This window comes from Ambystoma mexicanum, chromosome 3q, assembly GCF_040938575.1.
Source record: "Ambystoma mexicanum isolate Mex_15411 chromosome 3q, UKY_AmexF1_1, whole genome shotgun sequence".
Taxonomy (NCBI): domain Eukaryota; kingdom Metazoa; phylum Chordata; class Amphibia; order Caudata; family Ambystomatidae; genus Ambystoma; species Ambystoma mexicanum.
The window spans coordinates 1,274,078,201-1,274,104,514 of NC_090926.1; the positions used below are offsets into that span (position 1 = coordinate 1,274,078,201).

At 44.7% G+C, this 26,314-nt stretch overlaps 1 protein-coding gene across 2 annotated transcripts in view; it reads right to left on the bottom strand.

The window, feature by feature from the left end:
* The window catches only part of LOC138447868 (complement C3-like), a 1,306,650-nt gene that overhangs the window by 57,547 nt on the left and 1,222,789 nt on the right, over nucleotides 1-26,314 (bottom strand). For both annotated transcript variants that reach the window (XM_069604330.1, XM_069604329.1), the window contains 3 exons: nucleotides 18,788-18,893; nucleotides 17,265-17,354; nucleotides 16,931-17,017 (listed from right to left, as the gene is read on the bottom strand). In XM_069604330.1, the coding sequence (XP_069460431.1) occupies nucleotides 16,931-17,017; nucleotides 17,265-17,354; nucleotides 18,788-18,893 (283 nt within the window). The remainder of the gene's footprint in view (nucleotides 1-16,930; nucleotides 17,018-17,264; nucleotides 17,355-18,787; nucleotides 18,894-26,314) is intronic.

A 26,314-nucleotide genomic window follows, 5' to 3' on the forward strand; every position in this document is an offset into this window, starting at 1 on the left:
TGTGCGTGATGCCGCGGAAGATCTACGAGAGACTGTTGGGGGGGAAACTAAGCATTGAAGCAAGAGAACCTTTGGCTTATCTGCCTGACAATCCCTCCTTTTGAGTTGGCTGAAGTTTGTGTCAAGCCCCACAACAAACCTTTTTGTTAAATTGTATCCATGAGTATCATCCTCGGTGGACTCCACTTGGATGTATGACCTGGACCAACCCAAAATACTTGAAAGGGCTCCATTTCCCCACTTTGCTAAGTACCTTCTGGTCAATGTACTTTATGATGCCCCCAATCTGAATTTTTCAGCTAACATTATACAGAACGTGCTCTCACCTGTGCCTCTGAATCTATAACCACTGCCCATCCTGGCCACTTCTCCTCTATCCTCAGCCACCTTTGACAAGGTGGATCACTCACCCTGCCACCAAACAAAATGTCCTCTTGGATTCAAGAACAATACACTTGTCTTGGTGGCCCCCTATCCCTCTAACTGGTTTTATACATCTTCTAGAACCCTAACACCTCCTCCATCAGCCATGACAGTGAACGTCCATGAATGATCAGTCCTAGGACTCTACTTCTTACCCTCTAGTGCTTCTCCCTGGGTAAACACATTTCATCATTCGTCTTCCATTAGCACCTTTTTGCTGATGACACCCAGATCTTTGACACCTTCTCCTCGTCCCCTGACATCTTGGAGAGAATCACCAGCTGCCTCACCACCATCTGTCATTTGAAGGTGCGACGCTGTCTGGCACCAATCGCCTCTGAAACGCAAGTCATCTTTTGCCGAGCCTCCAATGCCAACCCCACTATCCCAACCCCTATCTCATTTACTCCTAACCTCCTCACTTCATCAGGGAAGGGACGCAACCTTTGGCTTCTCTTCACCTGTTTCTACCACTGCCACTGTGGCTAGAATTCCCCATCTCAATATGAGGAATCCCTGCCCGCATCTCATACACTACTTGTCTGAAATGCTTATCTCCAGCATGGGTGTCAGAAAAAGCAAACTTGATTACTGCTTCTTCCTACACTTAGAACTACTCTTTTGCTATTTTCCCCCGCTTTGTTTAACGCACTTTAGACCCCTTCCCATCTCAACATACCACCACCACTGGAGTGGCTCTTTTAATGCAAAATCCCCTCTCTTCAAACTTCTATTCCTTAGACTTTAGTTCCATCTATGGACTAACCCCCTTCCCAAATACCTAGTGGATTGCAACACCCCTACTCCCCTGCCAAGACTCTCCAGCATCTTCTCTCAACAATGTTGCCCATCCATGCCCCCTTCCTCCCCCTCCCACTTCCATTCTGCATCTTTCCTCGCCCCTCACCACTGGACTGCTATCCCCACTCGCACCAAAGCAACTGAATCAGTCGAACTATTAAGGACCCGGCTGCAGCAACGTAAATGTTATTTTAATAAGAGACTGATGCATTTAATTACAACCAAAAGGTAAGGAATTTTGTAAGGAAAGATGCAAAATAGTGGCTAACTATCCCCTCGGGGGGAGGGGCACACTAATGTGATGTTTGGGGGTACACTGCCTATGAAAAAATGTGAGAGAAAAGAAGAGAGGAAAGAGAATCTAAAACTCCTTTTGGCCCCTACACCAGTGTTGTGAATTTGTGTGAGGTAGCAATTGGGAAACCTCCACCTAATTAACAAAGCAAACCTTTAGTAGGAGAACGTAACGTAAACCGTTTAATACTCTACCCCTGCGGACTGACTCTACTAAACTTGAACTTTTATGATCCGTCTGTGTAGTTCACACACCCTCCATAATGTTAACATCCCTCATATAAAAAGTATTTCAGACTGATGCCCTGTTTCATTTTTGGCACATGTTCATTCACTGCAGATTTACATTTTCTAGCTGGAAATGAGAGCTAATCATTCAGGAGTGGATTTCACCTGAATTTGCAGCCGCCCGACAGAATGACCTGCTTATGAAAAATAGTTTTGAACAGGGACCTACTGTCAAAGAGAGAATAAGAAAGGAGGGTATATGTTTCATTGTGAAAGAAGACCTTTTGTACTACTGTCCTGACCCAAATTCAAAAGTGATGAACAACCAATCTATCAACTTACTAGTGCCAAAACCCTTTGAGAAGGTCGATGTGGGATCTCATCTGGTGATTGCTTGCCTCTGTGTGGCCAAAACACAAGAACACGTGTTGAGCTAATTCTATTGACCTTGAATTTATAGCAGATGTAAAACATACTGCAAACTGAACAGAAATCAGCTAGAAACCTCTACAACAAAAACATCCCAGGGTAGTACTACAGCCACTACCCATTATTGACATCCCCTTTGAGAGAGCAGCTAAGGACATCCAGCCTCTTAAGACTTCTAAGAATGGATTCAAGTACATCCTTGTTATAGTTGTTTATGCAACACCTTATTTTAAAACTTTTCAACTCATAGCCAACACCAACCATAACATCTTAAAAGTGCTTATACTCGTCTTCTGGAGAGTGGGGTTTGCAAATGAAATATTAACAGACCAGAGAACGTCTTTTTCTGTTCTAGGTTATGAAGGATCTAAAGAACTAGTTCCAAATCAAGGCTCTCTGAACATCCATCTTCCATCCTGAAACTGATGGACTCATAGAATGCATTAATAAAACTTTAAGGACACATATTAAAAATAATGCTGATGTGCGGAAGAACTTGGGATGAGGTATTGATTTGAATAATGTTTGACGTTAGAAAGGCCCCACAGTTTTATTCAAGCTTCTTCCCATTGACACTGTTATGTCAGAAATCCTTGTACTGTCCATAAGGAGATGCAAGAGGTTTGGAAAGAACAAGACAATTCATGTTTCAATGCAGCTAAGTCTGTTGAAATTACTTAAGACCGGATAACTATTGTAAGAAAAGTTGTTACAGAAATATTATGAAACCCAAGACAAACAGAAATGTATTGGAGGCGTAAAACCTGGTTACTTATTGTACACGGACGACCTTATACTGATTGACCAGACAGCCATTGGTCTGCAACATTCACTTTCTTGTTTAGAAGAATATGTATGCGAAAATGACTTGCAGATCAATGGCTCGAAGACTAAAATTCTGGTATTGGAGAAGCCACATAGGAAGAAAAACCGGGGACACTTGGGGTGGTTTGGCAACTCAAGAATTAAACCGGTGTCCATGTTTAAGTACCTGAGAGTTTTAATCCACACGAGCCTCACCGAAGCAACTATGGTTGAATCACTAGGGGGAAGAGCAAAAATGATGGCCAACCAAGCGACATGTATTAGCAGAAAGTATTGTCGCTTTTCTATGATTCCAATTGTGGAGTTTTACAAACTCAAAGTGACCCCCTCACAGGTCTACGGGGCAGATGCCACACTCTTTTTCCCAGATGGGGTGTGGTTATGCTGGAAGGGTTATCCCCGAATAAGTGCCTATCCAGAAAATACAGCGAGAGATGGGGTTAATTTCCCTGAAGGCTAGGGTCCGTTGGACACGTTTGTCGTTCTTTAGGAAATGTATCCTGGAAGTTACCCCTCCTCTATTTATGATTTTAAAACAAGAAATAGACTACGAAAAAGGACATGCACTACAGCAATGGGTCAAATGGTGTAGGGTTTTGTTGGACGCAGTCGGATCCTCAGAAAACGAACTAAAAGACAATCCTGACAAAGTAAAAAATAAAAGTCCATAGAATAGACTGGATATTAACTTCCGAGGAAGCCAACGGGTTCAAATTATTTTATCACCTGAGACACGAGGTAAGGGCATTTGGGTCTCTGCCAAAATATTTATCTAATTTCTCAATGCTTATTTCAGATGACAATCTATGAGGATTAGATTGAATTTAATGCCCATAGTGGGGCTCCTGTCAGTGAGAAAGAAGCCGAGACCCAGAGTGGTTACATGCGATCACTGCAAAAAGCAGGGAGCGGATGGTAACTTAAAGCACTTACTGCTTTTCTGTCAGGAGTGGACGGCACTGAGAACAATTCATTTTAAATCTTTCATTGAGGCACACAGCACTTTATCGGTGGAAGATTTGGGGTGAAAATAACTCTTTGGTATTTGCAACAGTTTTGTTTCTAGATGTTATTTTTAAATCAAAGATGAAATAATGATGAACAAGGGTTATGGGCTATTTTTTGCATTTTATAATTGGAAACCTGTGTTAATGATGAAAACTCAATCGGATGATTAATTTTGTTAATTGATGACTGGATAAAATTGCAAAAAGATTTGTAATAGATGAAAATTTACAAAAATAAAAACATGTATTTATCATTTAAAAAAACTAAGAACATAATAATTTCCGAGCAGGAGACAAAGTGATAATTTTACTTCTCAAAAGTAAATACAAACTCCTGACCCGGTGCTTTGGCCCTTATTTAGATAACTGATGTTATTGGGGATGTCAATTATAGGGGAGATGAACTAGACAGACAAAGGAAAAGTCAGATTTACCATGTTAATCGCCTAAGGGCCTGGCCTGAGGACAACACTATGGGCTTCCTTTATAATCAAGAGCAATCTCAAACAGGGAAAGTTAGATCACAGTACCGGACACCCTCACCTTTATTAGTATCTAGAAGTTCAGTTTTTTCTGGGAGACTTTCAATCTAATTAATTCTAGGTGCATTTAAGGACAGTCTACTTGAGAGCCATTGTGCCTTAGTCTGCTGACCACTGCGCCTCACTTCTGAATGTGCCTACCTGCTAGCCATTTTGCCTTAGTTTATTGTGTCACTGCGCCTGCCCATCGCACCTTTACTCTGAGTCTGACTACTTGCCTTCCTGCCCATCCCAACCCAGTCGGCTCCCGATCCACCGCAATCTACTCTACTACCATCTAGTCAACCTCACCCTACCACATCAGGTCTCTCACTGACCACCCATGGCAAACCTCTACTTAGCCACTCTCACCTTAACGGCTACACTCGCCTTGCTCCGCCACAACAACACCACCCGCCACAAACCTTGGCCACAATCACACCCAACCCAACATCCCTCATACACCTCGACTATGGGTTGTTTCGAGGCCCAACATATTGACCAGCCTAACGGCACCCTCAGCCCCATAGAATGGATCCGCCGATTTGCTGCTCCGCCCACTCCCTGGAACCCATGCACACTGAAAGACAGAAACCTGAGACTCGGCTCTCGGTTCATAACCCCCACAACACTCGCCAAAAGACAACCCCCTCCTCCCACGCACAATCAAGCTAACACCGCTCAAATTTTGAACATCACCCAAACAGCCCCCTTGAGCACAACTGAACAGCCACTGATCAAGGGCGCCCTCATCAATGCCCGCTCCCTGGTCGCCCATGCGCTAGATATCGCAGACTTCATCTCTGCCAACAACCTGCACTTTCTGGCACTCACTGAAACCTGGCTGCACCAAGCAGCAGGCCCAGCGCTATCCTTTGCCATCCCAGAAGGTTATTCAATACTAAGGAAAGACCGGGACATAGGTAAAGGAGGAGGAGTAGCCTTCATCGCCAAAACATCCCTTGGCCTCAGATTAACCCCACCGCCTAGCTTCTGGTCTGCAGAACTTCTGTCAGCCAAGCTCCAACCGTCAGCTACACAAACCGTACTATTACACCTCCTCTATAGACCCCCAGGCCCCATCACCACATTTGAGGAAGAGATATCTGATATTTTGACCACCAACACCAAAACAGGATCTCAAATTATCCTCCTTGGCGACCTCAACCTCGGTCTCGGTGACCCAAACGATGCCAATGCGCTCTCCCTGGAAAGCACCATCTCCCAACTAGGGTTCAAGCTCAGAATCACAGACCCCACCCACAACAAAGGCAGGACCTTGGACTGGCTGGCGGATCTCAACTGCTCTACGCCCATCACAAAAAACGAACAAACTGCATGGTCTGACCACCACGCCATCTCCTTCTCCATCCAAGGGAAATCACAACCAAACGCTCCTACCCCCATCATCCCCCAAGCCCTCAGCAGAAATAACCGCAACATTACCTTACAAAACCTCAGCCCACTCTTAGACAACATCCTTACCCCCACAAACTATGATAACCTAGATGCGGAGAAACTTGCTGACCTCTACAACAAAACGATAGAATCAGCAGTAGACACCATCGCTCCCCTCAAATTCTCCAAAGCCAAACCGGCAGCCCAAATGAACAAATGGTTCACACCAGAGCTAAAAGTCCTCCGAAACTCCAAACGAGCCGCAGAAGCCACCTGGAGAAAAACACCCATCCTACCCAACAAAACTCAACTCTCGATAGCAGCCACCAGCTACAAGACTGCCATCCTCAAGGCCAAAAAAGAGACATATGACAACAGAATTGAGAGCGCCAAATCCAAAACAAAAGAGCTTTTCAATATCCTCAGAGAACTCTAATCCCCCCCCCCCACTCTGGCAGAAACCTGCGTGAAAGATGCAGACTGGTGTGAGAGGATTCAAAAAGCACTAGCAGACAAAATCACCATGTTACAATCCAAAATCGAACAGAAAAAGCTTAACCTAACCAAAAAAACAAACCATCTCCCGTCCACTACTCCCAAAACACCTACCTGCCCCCCCTTCTCCTTCTCACCAGTATCCACTAAAGAAGTAGAAAGCATCATTAAGGGCCTCAAACCCTCTAGATGCCAAGGGGACTCATGACCAGCTCCCATCATCCAGGAAGGCGCCAACATGCTGGCCCCCTTCATAACAGCCCTTATCAACGCATCCTTCAAAGCAAGCTCAGTGCCTAGCACCCTCAAGGAGGCCTGGGTCATACCACTGCTAAAAAAACCTAGTCTAGACCCCAATAATCCAACCAACTACAGGCCAATCTCCACCGTTCCCTACATCCTAAAGATCTTAGACAGAGTGGCCTACCTGCAAATACAGAAGCACCTGAAGGACAACAACCTCCTGGGTCTCAGACAATACGGCTTCAGGCCAAGGCACGGAACAGAGTCAGCCCTACTGGACCTAAAAACCCAGATGGACGAGGCAAAGGACAAGGGTAATCTAGCCATTCTCTTGCTGCTAGATCTATCAGCAGCCTTCAACCTCGTCGACCATCAGATCCTCACGGAACATCTGATGACCTCAGCGGCCTTCTCTAGCCAGGCGACTGCCTGGATCCAGTCCTTCCTAGCCAACCGAACCACCCGGGTCTTCTCCCCGGGGGCCTCAGCACTCCCTGTCCCCATCACATGCGGCGTCCTTCAAGGCTCGTGCATCTCGCCGACCCTATACAATATCTTCACTAAGCTATTGTTTGACCGCCTAGACAACCTGGGTGTCACATTCACAAACTATGCTGACGATACCCAGGTTCTCATCACCCTATCAGGGTGCTACGACGAGGACTCCACCAGAATCAACAATCTATATTTGGAGATCCAAGCCTGGTTGGCAGAGCACGGTCTATGCCTCAACGATGAGAAAACTGAGCTCCTTCTTGTCGGCTCCCAACCACGGCTAAACAAACTAGACCCCCGTTATGCGTCCATCAACATAGACGGTAACCTAATCACAGTTGCCAAAGAAATTAAAACCCTTGGGGTTTATCTAGACTCTACTCTCTCGCTCAAAAGACAGGTAAATGCCACAGCCTCATCCACAGCTTACACAAATAAGCTTATCAACGCCTGCAAACCTTTCCTTTCTGCCTCCAGCTGCAATACTCTAGCCAGGGCGCTAGTGCTCTCAAAAATTGACTACTGCAATACACTCTTTCTCGGCACATCAGAACGCAACCTGAACAAACTACAGGTGCTTCAAAATAATGCCCTCAGAGCCGTCCTCAGTATCCCACGACACGCCCATATCTCCAGCATCAGGCAAAATGCACACTGGCTCCCTGTTCGAGACAGAATCACTCTCAGATCCCTTGTCATTGTCCATAAATGCCGCTCCAATGACGCACCCAAATACCTGGCAGACAAGTTCCACAATCACACATCAACTAGACCAACCAGAACGCCATACTCGCATTGCCTTTCCATTCCCAAATTCTCCCTAAAAAAAGCTGATGGCGCCAGCTTCCCGGTCCCAGCTGCCAAACTATGGAACGCTATGCCACTAAACCTTAGAACAGAACCCTCCTTTTGGACTTTTAGAGCCAAAACTAAAACATGGCTTTCCAACAAAAACTCTGCTTAATGTATTTCCTATCCGCATGTCCTTGTCGACCAGCTTGTAACCTGGTCTACCACACCTATTGTTGATATTTCACAGTCTGTATTGTATATTCTTGCCATGTTGTAACTGTATCTAAGTCTTGCCATGTTGTAACTGCATCTAAGTCTCTGGCACCCGGTTACCCCAGGGTTCGGCGCGCGGTACAAATAAAGAAACTAAACTAAACTAAACTAATCCTTTCCCTCGCAGAAGCTGGGAAGGGTGACCCGGCTGGTGCCATTAACAGCAAGCATTATATGAGCAGAAAATAGTGTGACAAAGACATCACATGAGAACCCGAGACCCACGGGTAACTCGTGAATGAGAAAGTAGAAAACATGATTTTAATGTACCTCGTATAACCCTCGAAAAGGGAATGCGCTTTATATATTGTTCTGGTTCTTAAATCAGACGGAAGCTGGAAGTTCTGCTCAGACATTTGTAAGATTCTAAATCTCAAATCATAATGTCTCTCCAATGCAATGGATGAATGAGCTCATTGGAGTAGTGGCCGTTCAAAGTCATACCCACAATAGACATTACAACGAAATACTGACAAGACCCGTTGCATCCAAATGGCAAATACATTGTTTTTGCTACGACTAAAATCCTGATTCATTTCACTTTATCTTTTTGTTTATATGGGGCCCAGCCACCTTCCAAAGACCCAGGGGCCATATATAAATGCCCCATTCAGATTATGCAAGAGCATATTTTGACAATATCATCATCCATAGTCCAGATGAGGAAACACAAATCCAAACTCTGCAGAAAGTCTGTGAAGCCTTGAAGAACATCGCTTTGACCGACCACCAGCCAAATGTGCATTAGTCCAAACGTCTGTAAAATAACTGGGATTGCATGGAGTGAACGGAGAGCTAAAAGCTTGAGTTACCAAATCCAGGCCCTACAGTACATTCCCTTACCCAAAACAAAAAGGGAAAAGGGAAGGCGAATCATTTTGAGGATTCGTTGGCTACTATTGCTGCTTTTACCCAGAGTTTTCTGACGGCTTTGCACAGCTGACTGATCGCTTGAAAGACCAGCATGTAGTTCAATTGATCTGGATATCAAAAACCATGGAGTCCTTCCAAATTCTGAAATCAGCTCTCTCTCTTGCTTATGTCTTAATCAATCCTGACTTTAATTAAGAGTTCATCACGCATAGTGATGATTCTCGAATGGGCCTGGGAGCTGTTTTACCTCCAGTCAGAGATGTAAAGGAAAAATGTATCTTGTTCACCAGCCAAAAACTATTCCCACGAAATACTTGCTATTCCATGATCGATCTGGAAACCTTAGCCTGCAAACACTCTAGAGTATGATCTAGTTGGACGGGAGTTCTGATTAGTTGTGGTTGTTCACACATAATGTATTTTGGCCGTCCAACCGTATTGGGCAACAATATATCCAACTGACCTTTCACCTAATTATAGTGTAGATGTATATGACAAATCGCCACTGTCACAAGTGAGGAAACAGAGAACGACCTCACCATGGGTGTTTCAGCACCACAGCGTAGCAGCTTCATCGGGAGGCTCCGCCAAAGACACAATACCTGGCAACATCCAAGTTGAACAACTGGGTTTATTTTTTTTAATTGTATTTCTGTTTGGTTTGTAACAAACCTTTACAATTCAAAGTAAAGTCGTACACTATAAAAACATTTCAATGAGTTAAAAACGAAAAAAAATAAAAGTACAAACAAAAGGAAAGGAAAACATGATCCAAATAAAAATGCTTCTCACACTTCTCTTTTTCAGGAATATACCAAAGCATAATAAATTAGATGATACAAATAGGTTGTTTTACAAAGTTATACCCTCTCGACTTCTGTGTTCAGTAATTACTAAAATTTTACAGAAGCCACTACTGCCAGACCCTCTGATGTTGTCAGAGGATTCAGTATTCTCTTCCAGACTTCCTTCGGGTCTGGGGTACTGTTGCTACCCTTTCCGCTTTTTAGATATTTTGTTCTTTCCAATTTCAGGGCTGAGCATTCCAAAAACAGGTGCCCGATTGACTCTATGGACTGCTCACCCCTGCAAAGCCTACAAGTCGGAACAGATGAATCTACAAGCTCAAGCCTTATCTGTACCTCCCTCGTCGGCAACAAGTTCCACCTCAATCGCATTATTAGATTTCAATAAAACTTGTTCGGTAAGAGTGACAAGTATAATGCTATTGGACCCCTTAGCCTGTGCTCATGCGAAAGATGGTTCAAGGAAGAGAAGCCATGCAGGATGTCTGTTGTGATTAGCCAATCCTGTTTATTAAGAGCTTTCTTTACTTTTTCTGGATTGGTTAGCAGAATTTCAACTTCCAATACCAGTTCATTTAATAAATGATCACAGTAGTTCGCAATTTTACCAGATACGTATCTGAGTTGAGAGACAGGTTCCTTCTCCCTTTCAGTGCCATGTTTGCTACCCCATACAAGTTGGGTGATTTAGACGTTTTTAATTTCTGATATAAGGACAGGCACTGCCATTGAACCTGTACTCTCAAAGACAGGAGACCCAACTCGTATTTCATAGCTGCAACTGGGAGTCCATTAGGAACCCCCAGTACCTGTCTCCACATCATCCCCTCTATTGTATCCAGCCATGAGTAAGTTTTGTAGGGCCAATGTTCTAGGCTGTATGACAGTTTTGACACCACCTTCCCTTCATTGAATCGGATGGCAGCCCTTATAGAAAATCTTCCATACTGCTCTTCCACCTGGGCCAACTGGTTGGTTACGTTATGTGCCTTCAGGCTGAGCAGTACCTGTATGTCCCTCAGGAAGGGTTTAGTTGAGAATTTAAAGCCCAAGAAGGTTAGGCTCTCCACTCCTCCCACCGGATGTTCTGCACACTTCCACTTTTTTGGACCCTGCTTCCTGCCTCTCAAAAGCTCGAGGACTTTTATCTTTGTAGGATTAATTGAAAGGTGGTTCTCCTCTGCATATTTAGGGAAAGTTTCCAGAAGCCTCCTTGTTCCAATCCTCGAGCAATCGAAAAGCTGGAAGTGGTTCGCGTATTACACCCAAGAGACTTTTACAGATCCTAACCAAGGTGGTATCATATCAGCATGATTTAGGGTCTCTACCACGTCTGAAACATATAGGTTATAGAGACAGGGAGCCAAAATCGTATGTCAGTATTTATCCTCTATGAGAAGACCTTGGCTTGATTTAATTGCACATAAATACCTGAGCTTTCATGCAAAGCTACAACTGGGTTTATATCACCGGATCTTCCCCTGTTCCAAAGCTAGAGAGCAGAGCAGCATGGGAAAGAGGGTACATTGGAAACCCCAGAGCCAATGAAACGTAAAAGAAAGAGGTGGGAAGTACCCTAACAATCAGGGCTCAGAAGGAGGAGTATAAGAAGAGCAACACCAGAGTAAAGAGGTCAGTGATCGAATGAAACAGAAGAAAGCCTGGCTACCATGTGGGAATGATATTGTGTGCAGACCACCTCTAAAGACCTGTGCAAGGCTACTATACCCAAAGAGGGTGGGGGTTCAGATCCCTGAAAGCACCTAGAACTTGAACAAGGTGCTGAAAGCCCTGTAAAGAGCCTAGTGTCGGAGAGAGGCACTAAGCAGTAGTCTGGAGACCAAGCACTGTGCGAGGGATAGCTGCATGCTAGCTTGTACTATACATGTAAATTCCAAGATGGCGGACATGCATTATAAAGCCCTGCTAGTCTGATGCTGATTTCATTAACTGCCCATTATAGTTTGTCTCTTGTTCTACTCCTGGCAACCTCTTATTATGAAACTTTACATAACCAAATCTGATTTGACAAATTGCTGACCGAGGATAGCGATAGCAGATATGCAATAAGAAAATTAGGTTTGGGACTGACCTCCCTGACCCCACCCACCAATCTTCACTAAACAATGTGACCCACCAAGATACAGGAAGATTCCACGCCGTTGGCAGGGACTGGAAGCGGAACAGAAACAAGGTCCCCCTGGAAAACACACAGAAACTCAAACACACCACTATGCTAACTCTTGCCTCTGCACCAACAAACAATTAGAACACAGCTACATCCCTTGAATAATTCGGCCTAGCTGCACACATACTTACACACCACCACATTCACCTCAACAGCCTTTCGAACGCAGCTATACCCCTCGAATCACCCTCAAGCACCAGCGCAGCCATAATGCAGATACAATTTCCATTGGTCTTACTGCACACGTTCAACTGCCCTTAGCCACTGCACCACAGCTAACGCTAGTATCATACCTCTCAACTCACCCGCTTTTGGCAGGTGTCACCCGCCAGAGGAAGTGTTCACACATTGCCAAACTCTTTATCTGTCCATTCTCTTCAATGGACTCTTGCCCGCCTAAAACTGAATTGTGTGTTTTCAACTGCCTTTTTGACTTGAGAGGTTGAGACCCTATGTAGTATGCAGCTACACACCTCCCACTGCACACGGGCTGCACACATACCGAGTGCACCCATGCACGCTGGAATACACTATTCTCTCCACTGACTTGGACTGCGGTCCCCGTGTGCGCTCAACCCACAGCGCTTTGGAATCATAACAATGGTAAAAGGTGCTATACAAACAACATAACACGCTCATCGTATGACGAGAACACAGCAGGCATCACAGACTCATTCTTTGACGATATTTAATATATACAAATGAGGGCTCCCCCTCTCTCCCATATCTTTTGCTGCCCATAGCTCCTCAAATCCCTGATTCCCGGCTGGCCTACTCTACTTTTGGTAGGGCAGAATGTGAGCGCCTGTGTTTAATAATAATGTGAAGCATAGCTCTCAACCATTTGTCTCGCAAAGGCAGATGAAATCGCCCGATTTTGTTTCTGGCGGGTGAGACGCCCATTGGAATGAATGGGCGTGCAAGAGGCTTGGCAGTGAGTCAGCCCTTTGCAAGGCGGGTGACACCCGCCAAAAGCGGGTGAGTTGAGAGCTATGTGTGAAGTGCGCTGAGGATCCCTTCCGGGAGTAGGTGACTGCGCCCTTGTAAAAGCTTCTTTTGTACAGCCGTTTGTACTGCATTGTTTAGGAACAGCTTAATTATGTGTCTTGCTTGCCTGGCTGGAATGTGTAGGGATTTTGCTTCGAGCACGTTGTCGGCTGGGTAAAGTGCCTTCCAGCACAGCAGTCTGTGTAATTGAAGCCGTGGGAAAAGGTGTTTGGTGTGCGGCAATAAGGTGTGAAGTGAGCTCTGCATCACGTGACAGGCTGCTATATGCCGGCATGAGATGACGTGAGCACAGCAGGTCACGTGAACTGGGCCGCAACCACTAGTTTTAAAGAACGTCTGATAGGAGGAGACAGCCGTCAACGCCCACGTCCTGCGCACTAGGAGTGGATTGATTTTAAATCTGGCACGCGCGCGCGGGATCAGTTCGACGCTCGCCGTACGTGTGCGCAAGCGCGTGGGGCATGGGTGCAGGGGGCAAGCGCGAGGACGGTTTGTGCGAGGACGGTTTGCGCGGGAACTGGCGCATGAGGAACACACGGTTTGCGCGGGAACTGGGGCCGGAAGAACACGCAGCTGAAGTAAAGTCGGACGTGTGGAGCGTTTGTGGTGGCGGGAGGCCTGCGTGCGCGGGAACTGGGGCCGGAAGAACACGCAGCTGAAGTCAGACGTGTGGAGCGTTTGTGGTGGCGGGAGGCCTGTGTGCGCGGGAACTGGGGCCTGAAGAACACGCAGCTGAAGTCAGACGTGTGGAGCGTTTGTGGTGGCGGGAGGCCTGTGTGCGCGGGAACTGGGGCCTGAAGAACACGCAGCTGAAGTCAGACGTGTGGAGCGTTTGTGGTGGCGGGAGGCCTGTGTGCGCGGGAACTGGGGCCTGAAGAACACGCAGCTGAAGTAAAGTCGGACGTGTGGAGCGTTTGTGGTGGCGGGAGGCCTGTGTGCGCGGGAACTGGGGCATGAAGAGCAGCGTGCCGAGGGTGTATGCTGCCAAACGCGTTCATGTGCTACCGGTGAAGGAGCCAGATGCCCCCGGAAGTATAAAGCTGTTTGATTCGTCAGGAAGCAGATTTTACCTCATATGTGAGTGAACATGAGTATGCGGGCATTTTTCCAGGAAGGCAGTGAGAAGCCATACCTCCCGCCACAAGAACACCACACCCCACATGCCCATTAACACTGCTCCCATTTAAAGGGTTTTCCAAAAAATGTACGTTAGCTTTTGTTACTGTAACAGTGTCATCTTGTGAACTGTGAAATGATTTCAACAGTTACCACATTCCAAATAACGTTTGAGTGGCACCAGAAGAATTTAATGATCAGAGCCCACATTTTTACTCTGAATCCTTAAGGGTACGCTGACAGAGCCCCCCTTTTTCCCCCTTTGACCATGGCTTACATAGAATCCATCTTCCTTCACCACACACCCAAAAGGGAGGTTGTGCTTGTGTGCAAGAGGTAACGCCACCCTAACGAGCAGGTTGAACATCTTCAGAGCCCCTCCCGAAGAGTCTCCAGGCCCCCTGTGAACAGGCCATTCCATAAAGGGACAGGCAGAATCCCTCTCAATTAACATAGAGGGCCGCGATATGCAGCCCTTGACATGGGGCGGGTGGTGTCAGTCCTTCCCTGTCTACAACCCACACACCTCAATGACCAAGTGGGTAATGCCCCCTAAAAGACATGGGTTATCCTATCCTGCAGATGGTCTCGCAACCTGCTGTCGTCTACTATGGAGGGAACACCCTACTGTGACAGACAGCAGCCTTGCACATTCCCTCCAGTGAAAGGACATTTTGATCCTTCACTCCCCTCCACCCCCACCTCCGGTGACAGACATCACCCTCCCCCTTCATGAAGACATGCAATGCCCTTCTTAGAAGCCACCCCACTTACACTTTGAGACCGATGGCAGCCCTGGCAGAGATACCCTATTCCACACAGTGAGAAACCCCCAGAGGGAGCACCTCCCCACAGCACCTCTATAACAAAGGGTGCCAGTCTCCCTGCCCTCCCCACCCCACGTGTTGAATCCCTATTCTTTTCAGTATTGCGCGCTATATCTTGAAACGTTCTCATTTCTCCTTTTAGAGAATGGCCGCCGTCCACAGAAATAAATGCCAGAGGCACATGTTAACGTCCAGCAGTATTTTTAAAGAAAGGTTTGGCCTATTTTAACATAAGTACATTTAGTAATAATTGTTGGTGTTCTCATGTTTGTAAAGAAAAATTGTGATTTCTGAAACGGGGCCTAGACAAAACACATTTTCAAAACATAGGCAGCATTTACATGTTGAGGCGTGCATGAGTTATGGGACATGCAAACAGTGGGTTACCTACATTTTTATCTAATTATTTGCCACATTTGTTCATATCTTGACTTATACTAAGGCTAACGGGTAAAAATGTGGGTCATTCAGTTATGTCTATCTTTATCTGATACAACAAAATATGAGTACCTCAATAGAAAAACACCATGTGTGTGCAGTTCTTTTTGACATCCTCGTCTTCCTCCCATTCTTATTTTATTTCTATTTTATTGAGCATTTGTAAGGCGCTTTAAACAGAATTGTGTTGCCAAGCACCACAAGGCTAAATGGGAAGTGAACAGGGAAAATAATAACTAGGACAAAAACAGTAAGTGTACAGTCGTGGTCCTACTAGGCCTTGTGGCATTCAGACGTGCAAGTGCATTTGAAGATAAGTTCAGGGGATGGTGAAGGAAGGAGGAGCAGAGGCGTGGACAAGTGTTGGAGGAGGGTCCTGGAGGGTAGTGCCATGGGAGCTAAGGAGGAGAACCTCAGGCTAAGTGCTACTACAGGCCACTCTCAAGGGTGACATGCGGAACCACAAAGCAGTGGCCTGCAAGGCAGTGCAGGTCGTGGGGGCAGGGGGTACTAGTAATGACTGGGAGGAAGGGCCTGGGATGCTGTCAGATTCATGGGGATCAGGCCACCGCTCACAGCAGCAGTGGGTTTAATTAGCAGGGAATAGAAAGAGTTAGAGAAGAGCAGAATTTTGAGCAATTTCTGGAACTTAAGGAGGTCTGACTCAAGTCTGAGAGGGGCAGGGAAGCTGTTCCAAAGGGAGCAACCAGCCGAGGAGAGAGACCTTCCCCCACTCTCTGCTTGGAGAAGCGTTTGACAGCCAAAGAGTTAGAGGAGCGTAGGGCTCTAGCAGGGGAGTATTTATGGAGGGAAAGTTGGAGATAGAGTGGTCCCAGGCCCCAGAAGGCCTTGTGGATGATGTAGAGGGTCTTGAATTATATCCTTGCAGCCATCGGGAGCCAGTGGAGAGATTTTAGGGCTGTAGAGATACAGTCCCTGGGCATGAGGCCAAGGATAAGTCTTGCAGCCCTATTCTGGATTAGCTGGAGGGGGCGAAGGGAGGAAAGAGCTGGATTTAGAAAGAGGCTAATGCAGTAGTCCAGCCTGGAGAGGACCAGAGCTCTGGAGAAATGGAGCTTCTGGGGGAAGGTGAGAAAAGGAAGAATGCCCCTGAGAAGGTGGAGCTAGAAGTGGGACTTCTTGGCAAGGTCCATGATGTGAGGAGTGAAGGAGAGAGCAGCGCTGAAGATGACCCTGAGGTTTTTGGCCACCTAAGGTGGTGAGGGTAGGGGGTCCAAAAAAATCTACACATCCAATTCCCTCCCAGTCTTTATTTCCCACTGAATCACCCACTCTTCACCATTTTCCAACCAGTCCTATTCCTTTCCCGATTCTCATCCCTCCTTTCTCTGATTACCAGCTGAAATCTACCACAGTGAATAACCAGCTCAGGTACGAAATCAGAATGCCCTGCTGTGCAGGTGTGATAGAGAAAGAAGATTATGGGTACCGTAATCGACTCCAACTTCGCAGACCGCTTCAGCGCGTGTTTTGTGGTTCATTGGCAATTTGTACTTGTTCGTCAGGCTGCACTTCTCTGTTGGATGGAGAAAGGGAAGTTAAAGCCATCAGTAGGAGTCCAACTACGCCACAGTGAATGGATGTACTTATTAAAGGTAGCTACTGCAATGACCTCTCTCACCTGCCAACCCAAACTTCACTGATCTGTCTGCCACCCGGATCCAATGGGACCTATCCCACTAGAGCACCCTCATTTCAGTGCATCTTAGTGCTTTGATCACAAAACAAATAATTCATAGCATAAGTAGCCTAGCTTCTCTTACCTGCAACACACTTACAGGCGTCCTCTTTGCAGATGGTGCTGAGAAGCCCGCTTGCTTTCGTTGGGTGGTAGAACTGTGTACAGCGATTTTCTAGAAATAATTCAAATGGAAGCTTCATAATGAGCATTTCTAACAGGTGACTTGGCAAAATGGTCGAATTTGGGAAACAAAACGTGCAATCGAGAGTGAAGCTTCAAGAATTACCTTATTTTCCCATACCCAAAACATGTTTACAAATGTGTGGCCCATGCCCACATATCTAACATCTTTATTTCCAAGAGTGAACAGTTCATAACATTTTCAATTCTTTGCAAAAGAAAACATGTGAATATGCTGCAGCATATTGTTACCCTTGGACCCAGGCCTCCTCATGGGTCCGCGTACAGACAACACCAGAGCCATATCGTCATGCAACTTTCTCTTTATTCATACCTCCTCCTACCGTCCCCTTTCTCTCGCCCTTGCTCCCCTTCCTCCTGCCTCCCATTCCTTCTCCTTGGCCCTGGTCCTTCCTCCTTAAAGGAGCTCGTCCTATTTCCTTGGTAACACCACAGCTGTCAAACATTTAGAAAAGATGTCGCCCATTTGAGGGTGGTTTCTAATTGTGGATAAGACATACTCTGTTACTTGCATAAACATTGACAGACATTTCTCTGTCTTGCGGCTTAACTTGCCAGTTCTAATTCAATTTATGTTAAGTTATACTAAGAAGAATCTTTCAGTAAGCACAAACGATAAACAGTATTGCTCAGAGGCCTCTTATCAAGTTACCTCTTTTTTTGTTGGCTAGCTTTCAGGAGCAGTTAGCCTTTTTTGTCAGAGGCGTGCAGGCTGCACGTAGTATGGACACACATGAGTATGTGCAGGCCACCCCTCCCCATTCTTTGCCACAAGCAGCATGAGAGGGAAGCGAGAAGAGGCACGCAAAACGCGTTGTTTTGGCCTGTGGTGGAGTATGAGCTGTGAATGAAATGTGGGAGCGGGAACACTGCAGGCACGGGACTGAGTGACAGGGCAATATATTGGGGCGTGGGAAGGATTGTGGCCAAAACAATGGGAAGGGCAAGTGGGGAGCACTGGTGGTGGAGGAAAAGAATTGTGAGCTGTAACATGAAGCCAACTGAAAGGTCAAGGCTAAAGGAGCATTGGAGCATTGTGTGTCGCGCTAACAATTATTTTGCGTGTGTGTAACCAAAACACGACAAACCTAAGCTATGGGAAACAAAAAATGAGACTGCAAAGAATTACATTATGACAAATACCACCCATGTGGTATCCGTATCTGACAGTGAAGACTGGCCAGGGAGACCGTACATCTGACTTAGTCCAAGTTAACAGTAAAAAATAAGACGTGAAGAAACCTCAGGGTTGTCGCACGATATGTTCTGTTGGCAGCCCCCAGTGAAGTTGTACTTTTTGTGGTGTTGGCACTGTGTTTTTCATTGTGTGCATCTCATTTGCAGTTGCTAGCATGAGGCCGGTATTATTTTTTGTAGCGATTCTCTGGAGGAATGAGTGCTTACCTAGGGAGTAATACTCGTATATGGTGACAGCAGCAGGTTGGATCAAGCCCACTGCAAACTGTTGGTGAGCCTTGAATTTAATGCACTCACTCTGGGTGTTAGAAACCTGGGGACAGAAGGCAAGAGTCAGTTTGGACTGTCTGAAGTGATCCACGTTACAACATGCATTGAAGTATTGAAAGACTGTAGAAGATTTATTGAATGCATTTGATATAGTGCAGATCCAGATGCAGGGGGCAGTGGCGGTTTACAGACCACATTGTTTGTAATAGGAACATCTCAAGCTCAACGGTTTGGTCATACAACAGTATGGCATGTGGAGTTTATGAAACACATGTTCTTAATCGTCAGCATATTCCAATAAAATATATGTATACTTATCAGTTGCGTTGTTCCTTCTTCAATCAATATTTTCTTTGATCAGTTTATTAAAAAGATATGGCAGCGTTTCAAAATATGAGTCAGTTTCCTCATGTGGAAACGTTTTTCAAATAGTCAGTGTCAACATGCATTTTGCCAGTCAGGTGCCATAGGACACATTACTATTGTTCATCCTATCCTAAATAACGTTTTCATTGAACACAATTGAAAGAAGAAATTGGATTGCATATAGAGTTACTGCCAATATAATTAAGAGAAGCTTATCTGGCAGAATACTGTCTTATGCTGCAAGCATTTACTAAACATCGAAATCATATCAATTTAAATAGCGAGATGCAAGCTCCTGAAATTAGCAAAATAAAAAAAACATCAAATGGTTTCAAAGGGTCAATTTAACTAGAAAAGCAGCAACTGAAGAACAGTTGTTTACATTTTTACCCAAAGAAAGTATTATATTTTATACGCCACAAAAACCAAAAACAAGGCCATAAACTGGGAAAGAGGGAACAAGGAGTGTTTTGCATTGAATTCTGGTGTATACCCCATGAAATGCTGCCCAAACAAAAATCACATTTCATCAAATAATCCCCCGCACATAAGGCTTCTTCTACCCTGTGGACAAGGAAATTAGACCATTGATCCAAATCTCACAGGACAGCTTCCTATATGACCAACCTCCTTACCCTCACAATTCCTGCGATTCCAATTCCATGTTCCAAGAATGAAGGATGACATACAGAAAAGGTGCTATTGTTTCCGCGTATATTTGAAAATCTAACCCCACTCGCTTTCTCAAGCACCTCTCCATGATGGCGCAAAGCGGGACTCTTCCTTTTCACCCATTATCCCATAAAAGGATTTAAATTAAATAGCCTTTCAAAATATGTATTTAACTTTTACTGAGTGTATACAAAATCTTAATAAAAAGCTTGGAGTACGTGGCAACAATGCCATTTCTATGCTATGGGGTTTTCCCCAAAGAGTAAGATAAAGATTATTCCATCTTCTGCAGTCAAGGGATTATTTGAGTAAGACACATCTAGTGTTAAGTTCCAAGAGCCTCTTACTTGCATCTTGTGTTTTTCGGGGAAACCTCTGTTTTCAGTTGATACCCACATTGAGTCCTCTAATGTGTGGTACCTTCATGCTTCTATATTTTCCCCAAACTGCTAGCTAACTTAATTGCGAGGTTCACTGCCACTTTTCAAATGTATGCAGACAATGTATATATCTCACGCCAGGTTTTAGATAATATCCCTATTACAATTTGCTTTCAAATTCTACTGGATTGGCCTTTTGCCAACCGCTTGTGTCTAAATGCTGAGAAAACAGAAAGTTTGTGTTTGGTTAATTTAACCCTACATTCCAGCCATTCAAATGGCCAGTACATTTGGAAAAACCTTCAACCTCTTCCCAATAAGTGAACATTCATGGAAAATTTGTTTATTTATTTATATATTATTTGATAACCACATCTAACGCATCTCCCAAATAAACATGGTCTTAATTGAAACCCATTTTGAACTGCATGTGGCTATGAAAACGATGCCAGACCTCCAAATCCCATAGAAAATTGAGGTCACACACACTCTAGTACTTACTAGGCTGAGTTATTGCAATACTACTTACATGGGTCTCAGTAAACACTTGGTTAAGCAATTTCAACGGTTCACCAATTTCAAATTCTGCTAAGTATCCTGCTTTATCCTATTAGCATGGCCTCAATTTGCTTGTAGGGGTGAACACCCTCGTGGGACCGAAGTCCTGTGTATGGGAAATTCTTTTTGGGGAGATTAGAATGCATGTGTGCATTAGGTCATGATAGGGATTTAGGTGGGCTGGCCGTGACCAGTAAGCTACTCATGTTCACGCATGCGGATGGGTGCCGAGAGCTGGTCAGAAGAGTGCGCGAGTGCAAGAGACTCGTTATGTGTGCAGCTAGACTGAATGTTTTGTCGTAGATGCATTCTGATGCAAGAGTATTATGTGTTCAGCTAGACCAAATTTTTGTTGTAGGTCATAGCTGCATTGATGACAGAGATGTTCTGCTTTGTGTTTTAGTCTGGTGTATGGAAGCAAATGCGTGTGAGTGGCTGGCCTGCTTGCGGCTGGTGTCCACCAAAGTGATGTTTGACTATCTAATTTGAGGGTCATTTGGAGCTAGCCTTTGTTGTAGCTGAGTGATCCGAGTCGTCCATACTGCTGGAGCGAAGTCCAATGTATGGGAAAATTGTTAGAAGGATAAAAATGTGTGTGTGATCAGGCCAAGATAGGGAGATTAGGTGGGCTGTTCGTGCTCCAGTAAGCTACCCATGGTGGTCAGGCATGTGGACGGGAACTGAGAGGTGGAAAGGAGAATGCGCTAGTACAAGATACTCGTTATGTGTCCAACTAGACAGAATTACATTTTGTTGGTCGTAGGATTACTTGATTTACATCTTAGCTTTTCCTGCCTGTCCATCCATAACTCCCAATACGCTGAAGCAGCTTTTACCCCAATTTCGCACGTTACAATATTTAAAATTAATTAACTCCATCATAGGAGACTTTGCCATATTCCTCCAATAGCATGAACAGCTAATGGGCAGATTCCTCTGGGTTGGAAGAACCAGGAGGTCATCTGCATGAGACAAGATCTTAGAGTTGCTGTCCAACCAGACCCGGAGGACCTTGATTTGATAATAGTGAACTTTGAGAGTGAGGAGGCAGGTGAAACCTGTTCATGTTGTCTTTCTACTTTGTGACTTAATTTTGTAATTAATAAGGCAAGAGAGACCCTACCCTGTGTGTTGCATATTTCATGCTTGTGTCAACTCAGCAGCATTGTTTGTTACACATTAAGTACTGCACAAATTAACTTTGAACTCGTGCCTCCGGCTTGTACCAATATCTGAAATGTCCAATTCCATGATTCAGAATCCATGTCACCAGGGTGCTTTTTTTGCACTATTTTCATCATACAAAGCGAAATATAGATCAAGGGTGTCAAACTCGATCGGACAGGCGCCTGTGTGGATTCAAAAGCACCACTTGTGAGCCACACCATTGGATCTCGAAAAATGAAATAATAATTCACAGGAGTGGCTGGCGGATTTTTCTGCAAGTGAATAAGCAAAGTGAGCCCGATTGAAACCATGGTTGGGAGTGGTTTTCCCTCCCGAGAAATAAAAAACAAGCATTGGCAATGGAGACTGTTTGGGATTTTGTTGAGGCATGGAAAAGGCACCTGCCGTAATGGTATTAACTGGCCATTGATGGTAGCAGATGCAAAATGGTGCAATTACCTGGGCAGCTAATAGCAGCACCTTGCAAACGCCTGATACTTACACACAAGCCAAAGCTGTTGTTTTTAACAGGACTCCATACATGCTTATACATCGAGTGGCTGAAGGCAGACCTGGTTAAGACATTTATATTACACCAGTAGCTGGTTTAGAGCGCCTTTTAAGTCAATAACTCAGAAGACTGCTTTAATAAACCACTGGCAGGCACTTTTGAGTGCAAAGTTTGATGGTAAGCCTGCATTAAAGCGAGTTCAAAGGATTCCCAATTGGAGCTATTACCGCCAATGGAAATTCCACCAGCGGTAAATTGTCAATTTATCTAGAGAAAATACTTGGCTGTTAATATTTCATCCGAATTACTGCCAAACTTCTAATTCAGCAGAGCGGTAAAATGGCAGTACTTAGATTACCCACCTTTTTACTGCAACTTCCATACTCGTAACGAGGCCCACTGTGTATTTTATCATTTGTGCCCGAAACACTGGATAGTACTTATTCCCTGATATATAAAAAGGGACGAACAAGAGCGCCAAAAACAAATCAAGGTCACCCCACCCTTGCAAGATGCAGTGGTTTCCCTGGTCCTTTGGCTACATTTACCCTAGCTTCATTCAGTGTTAAAATCAATCTACAGACCATGACATAATGAAGAGGTTGGGGAGAGGTGAAGGGTTCATGTCAGGTCGATTCCCTCACCACTCGGGCCTCTCTGTGAGCCTAATCTCAGCACATGCGAAAAGCCTGCCCCACAGGCGGCAGCAGCACCAAGAAGTTACTGTACAGAGCGAACAAACCCAGCTCACTGGAGCCCAGAGCATCCAATGTTTACAGTGTTTTATCTATCCACTGAATTGCACTGGAGGGAGGTATATTTTGGGATGGAAAATGAAAATGTGTTTTCGTACATGTGTGACCATTTTTGGAATTAATCAGTATGTAAATATTAAAGCAGGACAGGTGGGGTATCTATGCTTGTTGACTTGGACTGTAGTGGACAGAGATAGAAAATGTGGAGCTAGATCAGCATTTTGGGTAAAAGGGAAGAATTGTGCATTTATCGCCCTGTGATCCAGCTGTACTACTGCAGGCTGAGCCCCGCTCTTGGTAGTGGCTGTGTCCTGCTACCCACTCCCCCCTCGGAGGTTCAAGTGCAGTGCCTTCTCAGGTGCTCAGAGATGCTTCAGGTCCTCAGGCGGGTAGGGGCATGTGCCACATGAGATGCATGGTATCTTTCCCATTCAAATATCCATTGCATCGTTTACAGTTTTTGTTTTGTGAGACATTGAAATTACCATTCACTACACAAGCACAATTAACATAGAAAAGGGACACGTCATCGCCAACAGTACTCTTCCAGACCGTATCACGAAGATTCAAAACTGAATACAAGATCTTTCGATTGTGAATTTAGCAGGGCTCTCACAGCGTTTGATGAAACTGCTTTAACATTTTATTTCACTGGAAATGATGGCGCCACCAACAGGAACCCCAAGATCTCTCCTTTAAGTTTACTGGTGGTGCAGGAACAGATGTATTGCTATTTTTCCCTTTCTCCAGCCTAAAATAATGTAGCCATTTCAACTTTAGCTATTTAAAAAAAGATTTTACACATGAGATGCATGGTATCTTTCCCATTCAAAGATGTCCGGCTTGTTTACAGGGGGCTTCCTTAGAGACAGTCATCCAAGATGGCTGCCTCCATGGAAGAGCTCACACAAAATGAAAGAGTTCCGAGATGGGCAGGAATGGGTAAGATTAGCCATAGGGATTACATTGGCTAGGGCTAGGGAATGGGAGGGATTACAACTGTGTATCCCTCCTCAAATATCATCTCTATCCGAAAAGCATTACAGACCCTCATTCAAAGCCAATATTTGGAACTCTTATATTAATGACTATCGTTTCGGCTTTTAAGGTAGCACTTTTAGCACCACCTAATAGCCCAAACTAAGAAGAGTGCATTTTACAGCACACATTTCTAGCAAAATTGGAGTTAAAACATTTCTTTATGGAACACACAGAATCTTGCAATACTACAGATGGCAAATTGCCAGCTGTACACAGGGCCATTTCACTACAGCATGTGTCCATCATATACATGTGTGCCCTCAAGGGACAACAAATGCACAATTAACTCATCAATATTTATGCCATTTCATCACTGAAGCAGGGCCTGATACAGTTGCCACTACAGCAGAGGTGAGAATGTTTGTAGAAATTACACAATCTTAAATAGAAAATGGTTTGCAAGACCTGTATCTCTAATTGCAGCTTTCATTTCATTCTGTGTTGTGCGTTAACAGTTTGAGTTCTTCATGCAAACAAACCTTGGTAAGCACACTTGTTTAAGTAATGGTGCAAGAGATGCTACACCAGCAGGGTTGTGCTGGAATTCTGAAGGGATGTGAGCGGGTCTTTACTAATGATTGTTTGTTTATTTGTAATGTGCGCCAGACCCAAGGGTATCGGGGCACAGAATATACATGAATACTTTCAGTTTAAGGTTACGCAGTTACAAAGATGGCATACAATATTTTACAAAAATAGATACATATATACTTAAGAGATTACATAAAAGTTAACAACATTTACAGATATAATAAAGTTAGCGGTCTGTGTAACAACTATGTACAGGTGATATGAATAATCTTCCCAAAATTACATAAGTTAACAGATATGATTACAGAATACTAATACACTTAAGGTACCTGCTTACAATAGGGTTGAGTAAGTATAACATGGAGGAAAGTTCTGACTATTGGATAAAATGAATGGTCCTTTTCTCTGAGCCATTTCGATGTGTTTTGTTTGAAGTTCAGAAAGGTTTGGTCTGCCCTCAGGAAGGGGGGGAGGGAGTTCCAAAGTAGAGCTACTTTGACTGGGAAGCTGCTCCCTCCGGCTTTGGTCAATTAGAACCTAGGTACGACTAGGCAGTTAGTGTTAGCTGACCTAGTGGGACGGCTGGAGATTTTTCTGCTAAATCTCTCAGTGAGGTAACGGAGTGCAGCGTTGTTTAGGCATTTATGCATTAGCGACACAGATTTAAGCGAGATTTTGTCGCTAGTGGACAGTCATTTATTTTGTCTCCTTGTATCTGAAATAGGCTTTCTTCTGGCAATACCCCGTGCAGCTCTCAAGTCATTATTCTTTAGAATTTGGATCTTGTTAACAATAGCACTCAGGTATAGGGCATTAGAATAGTCCAATTTGGACAGAATTAATGCTCAGGCTAGTATGGTACAGCTAGCCTTGGATAAGAATGGTTTGCCTGCTCTGATCAGCTTACATGTGTATGCTGGGGCTGATGCCATAACATTGACCTGTTTCGCTAGAGAGAGGGTAGAGTCGAGGTACAAACCCAAAGTTTTTACCTCTTTGGCTACTTTAATGATGTTGCCGTCAATTTTAAAGGAGGTGTATTTACAATTAAGTTTACTGCGGTGGAAAGGCTGTCCCAAAAATAATAAGCTCGGTTTTGTCATTATTCAGGCATAGTCCATGGTTGACCATCAATGCCTCGATGATGAGATAGATTTTATTCACCAAGGCCAAATCCTTGTCATAATCCCCAGTAAGCGGTATGAGAATCTGGGTATCATCTGAATAGTTTCTGTAGGTGACACAGAGATTGTCCAGATCATCAAAAAGGGGTTTAGTAAATATAGTGTACATTGTGGGAGAGACATAGGAGCCCTGTGGCACCCCACATGTGATGGGAATACGGTCTGCTGCCTCTGATGGTGAAAAGACCCTCACAGTCCTATTGCTCAGAAGGACTGGTTCTAAGCTATCGCTTCTTGTAAAAATTAGCTGCAGAGTCAAGATGATTACATAGCACCTTGTGATCCACCAAATCGAAGGC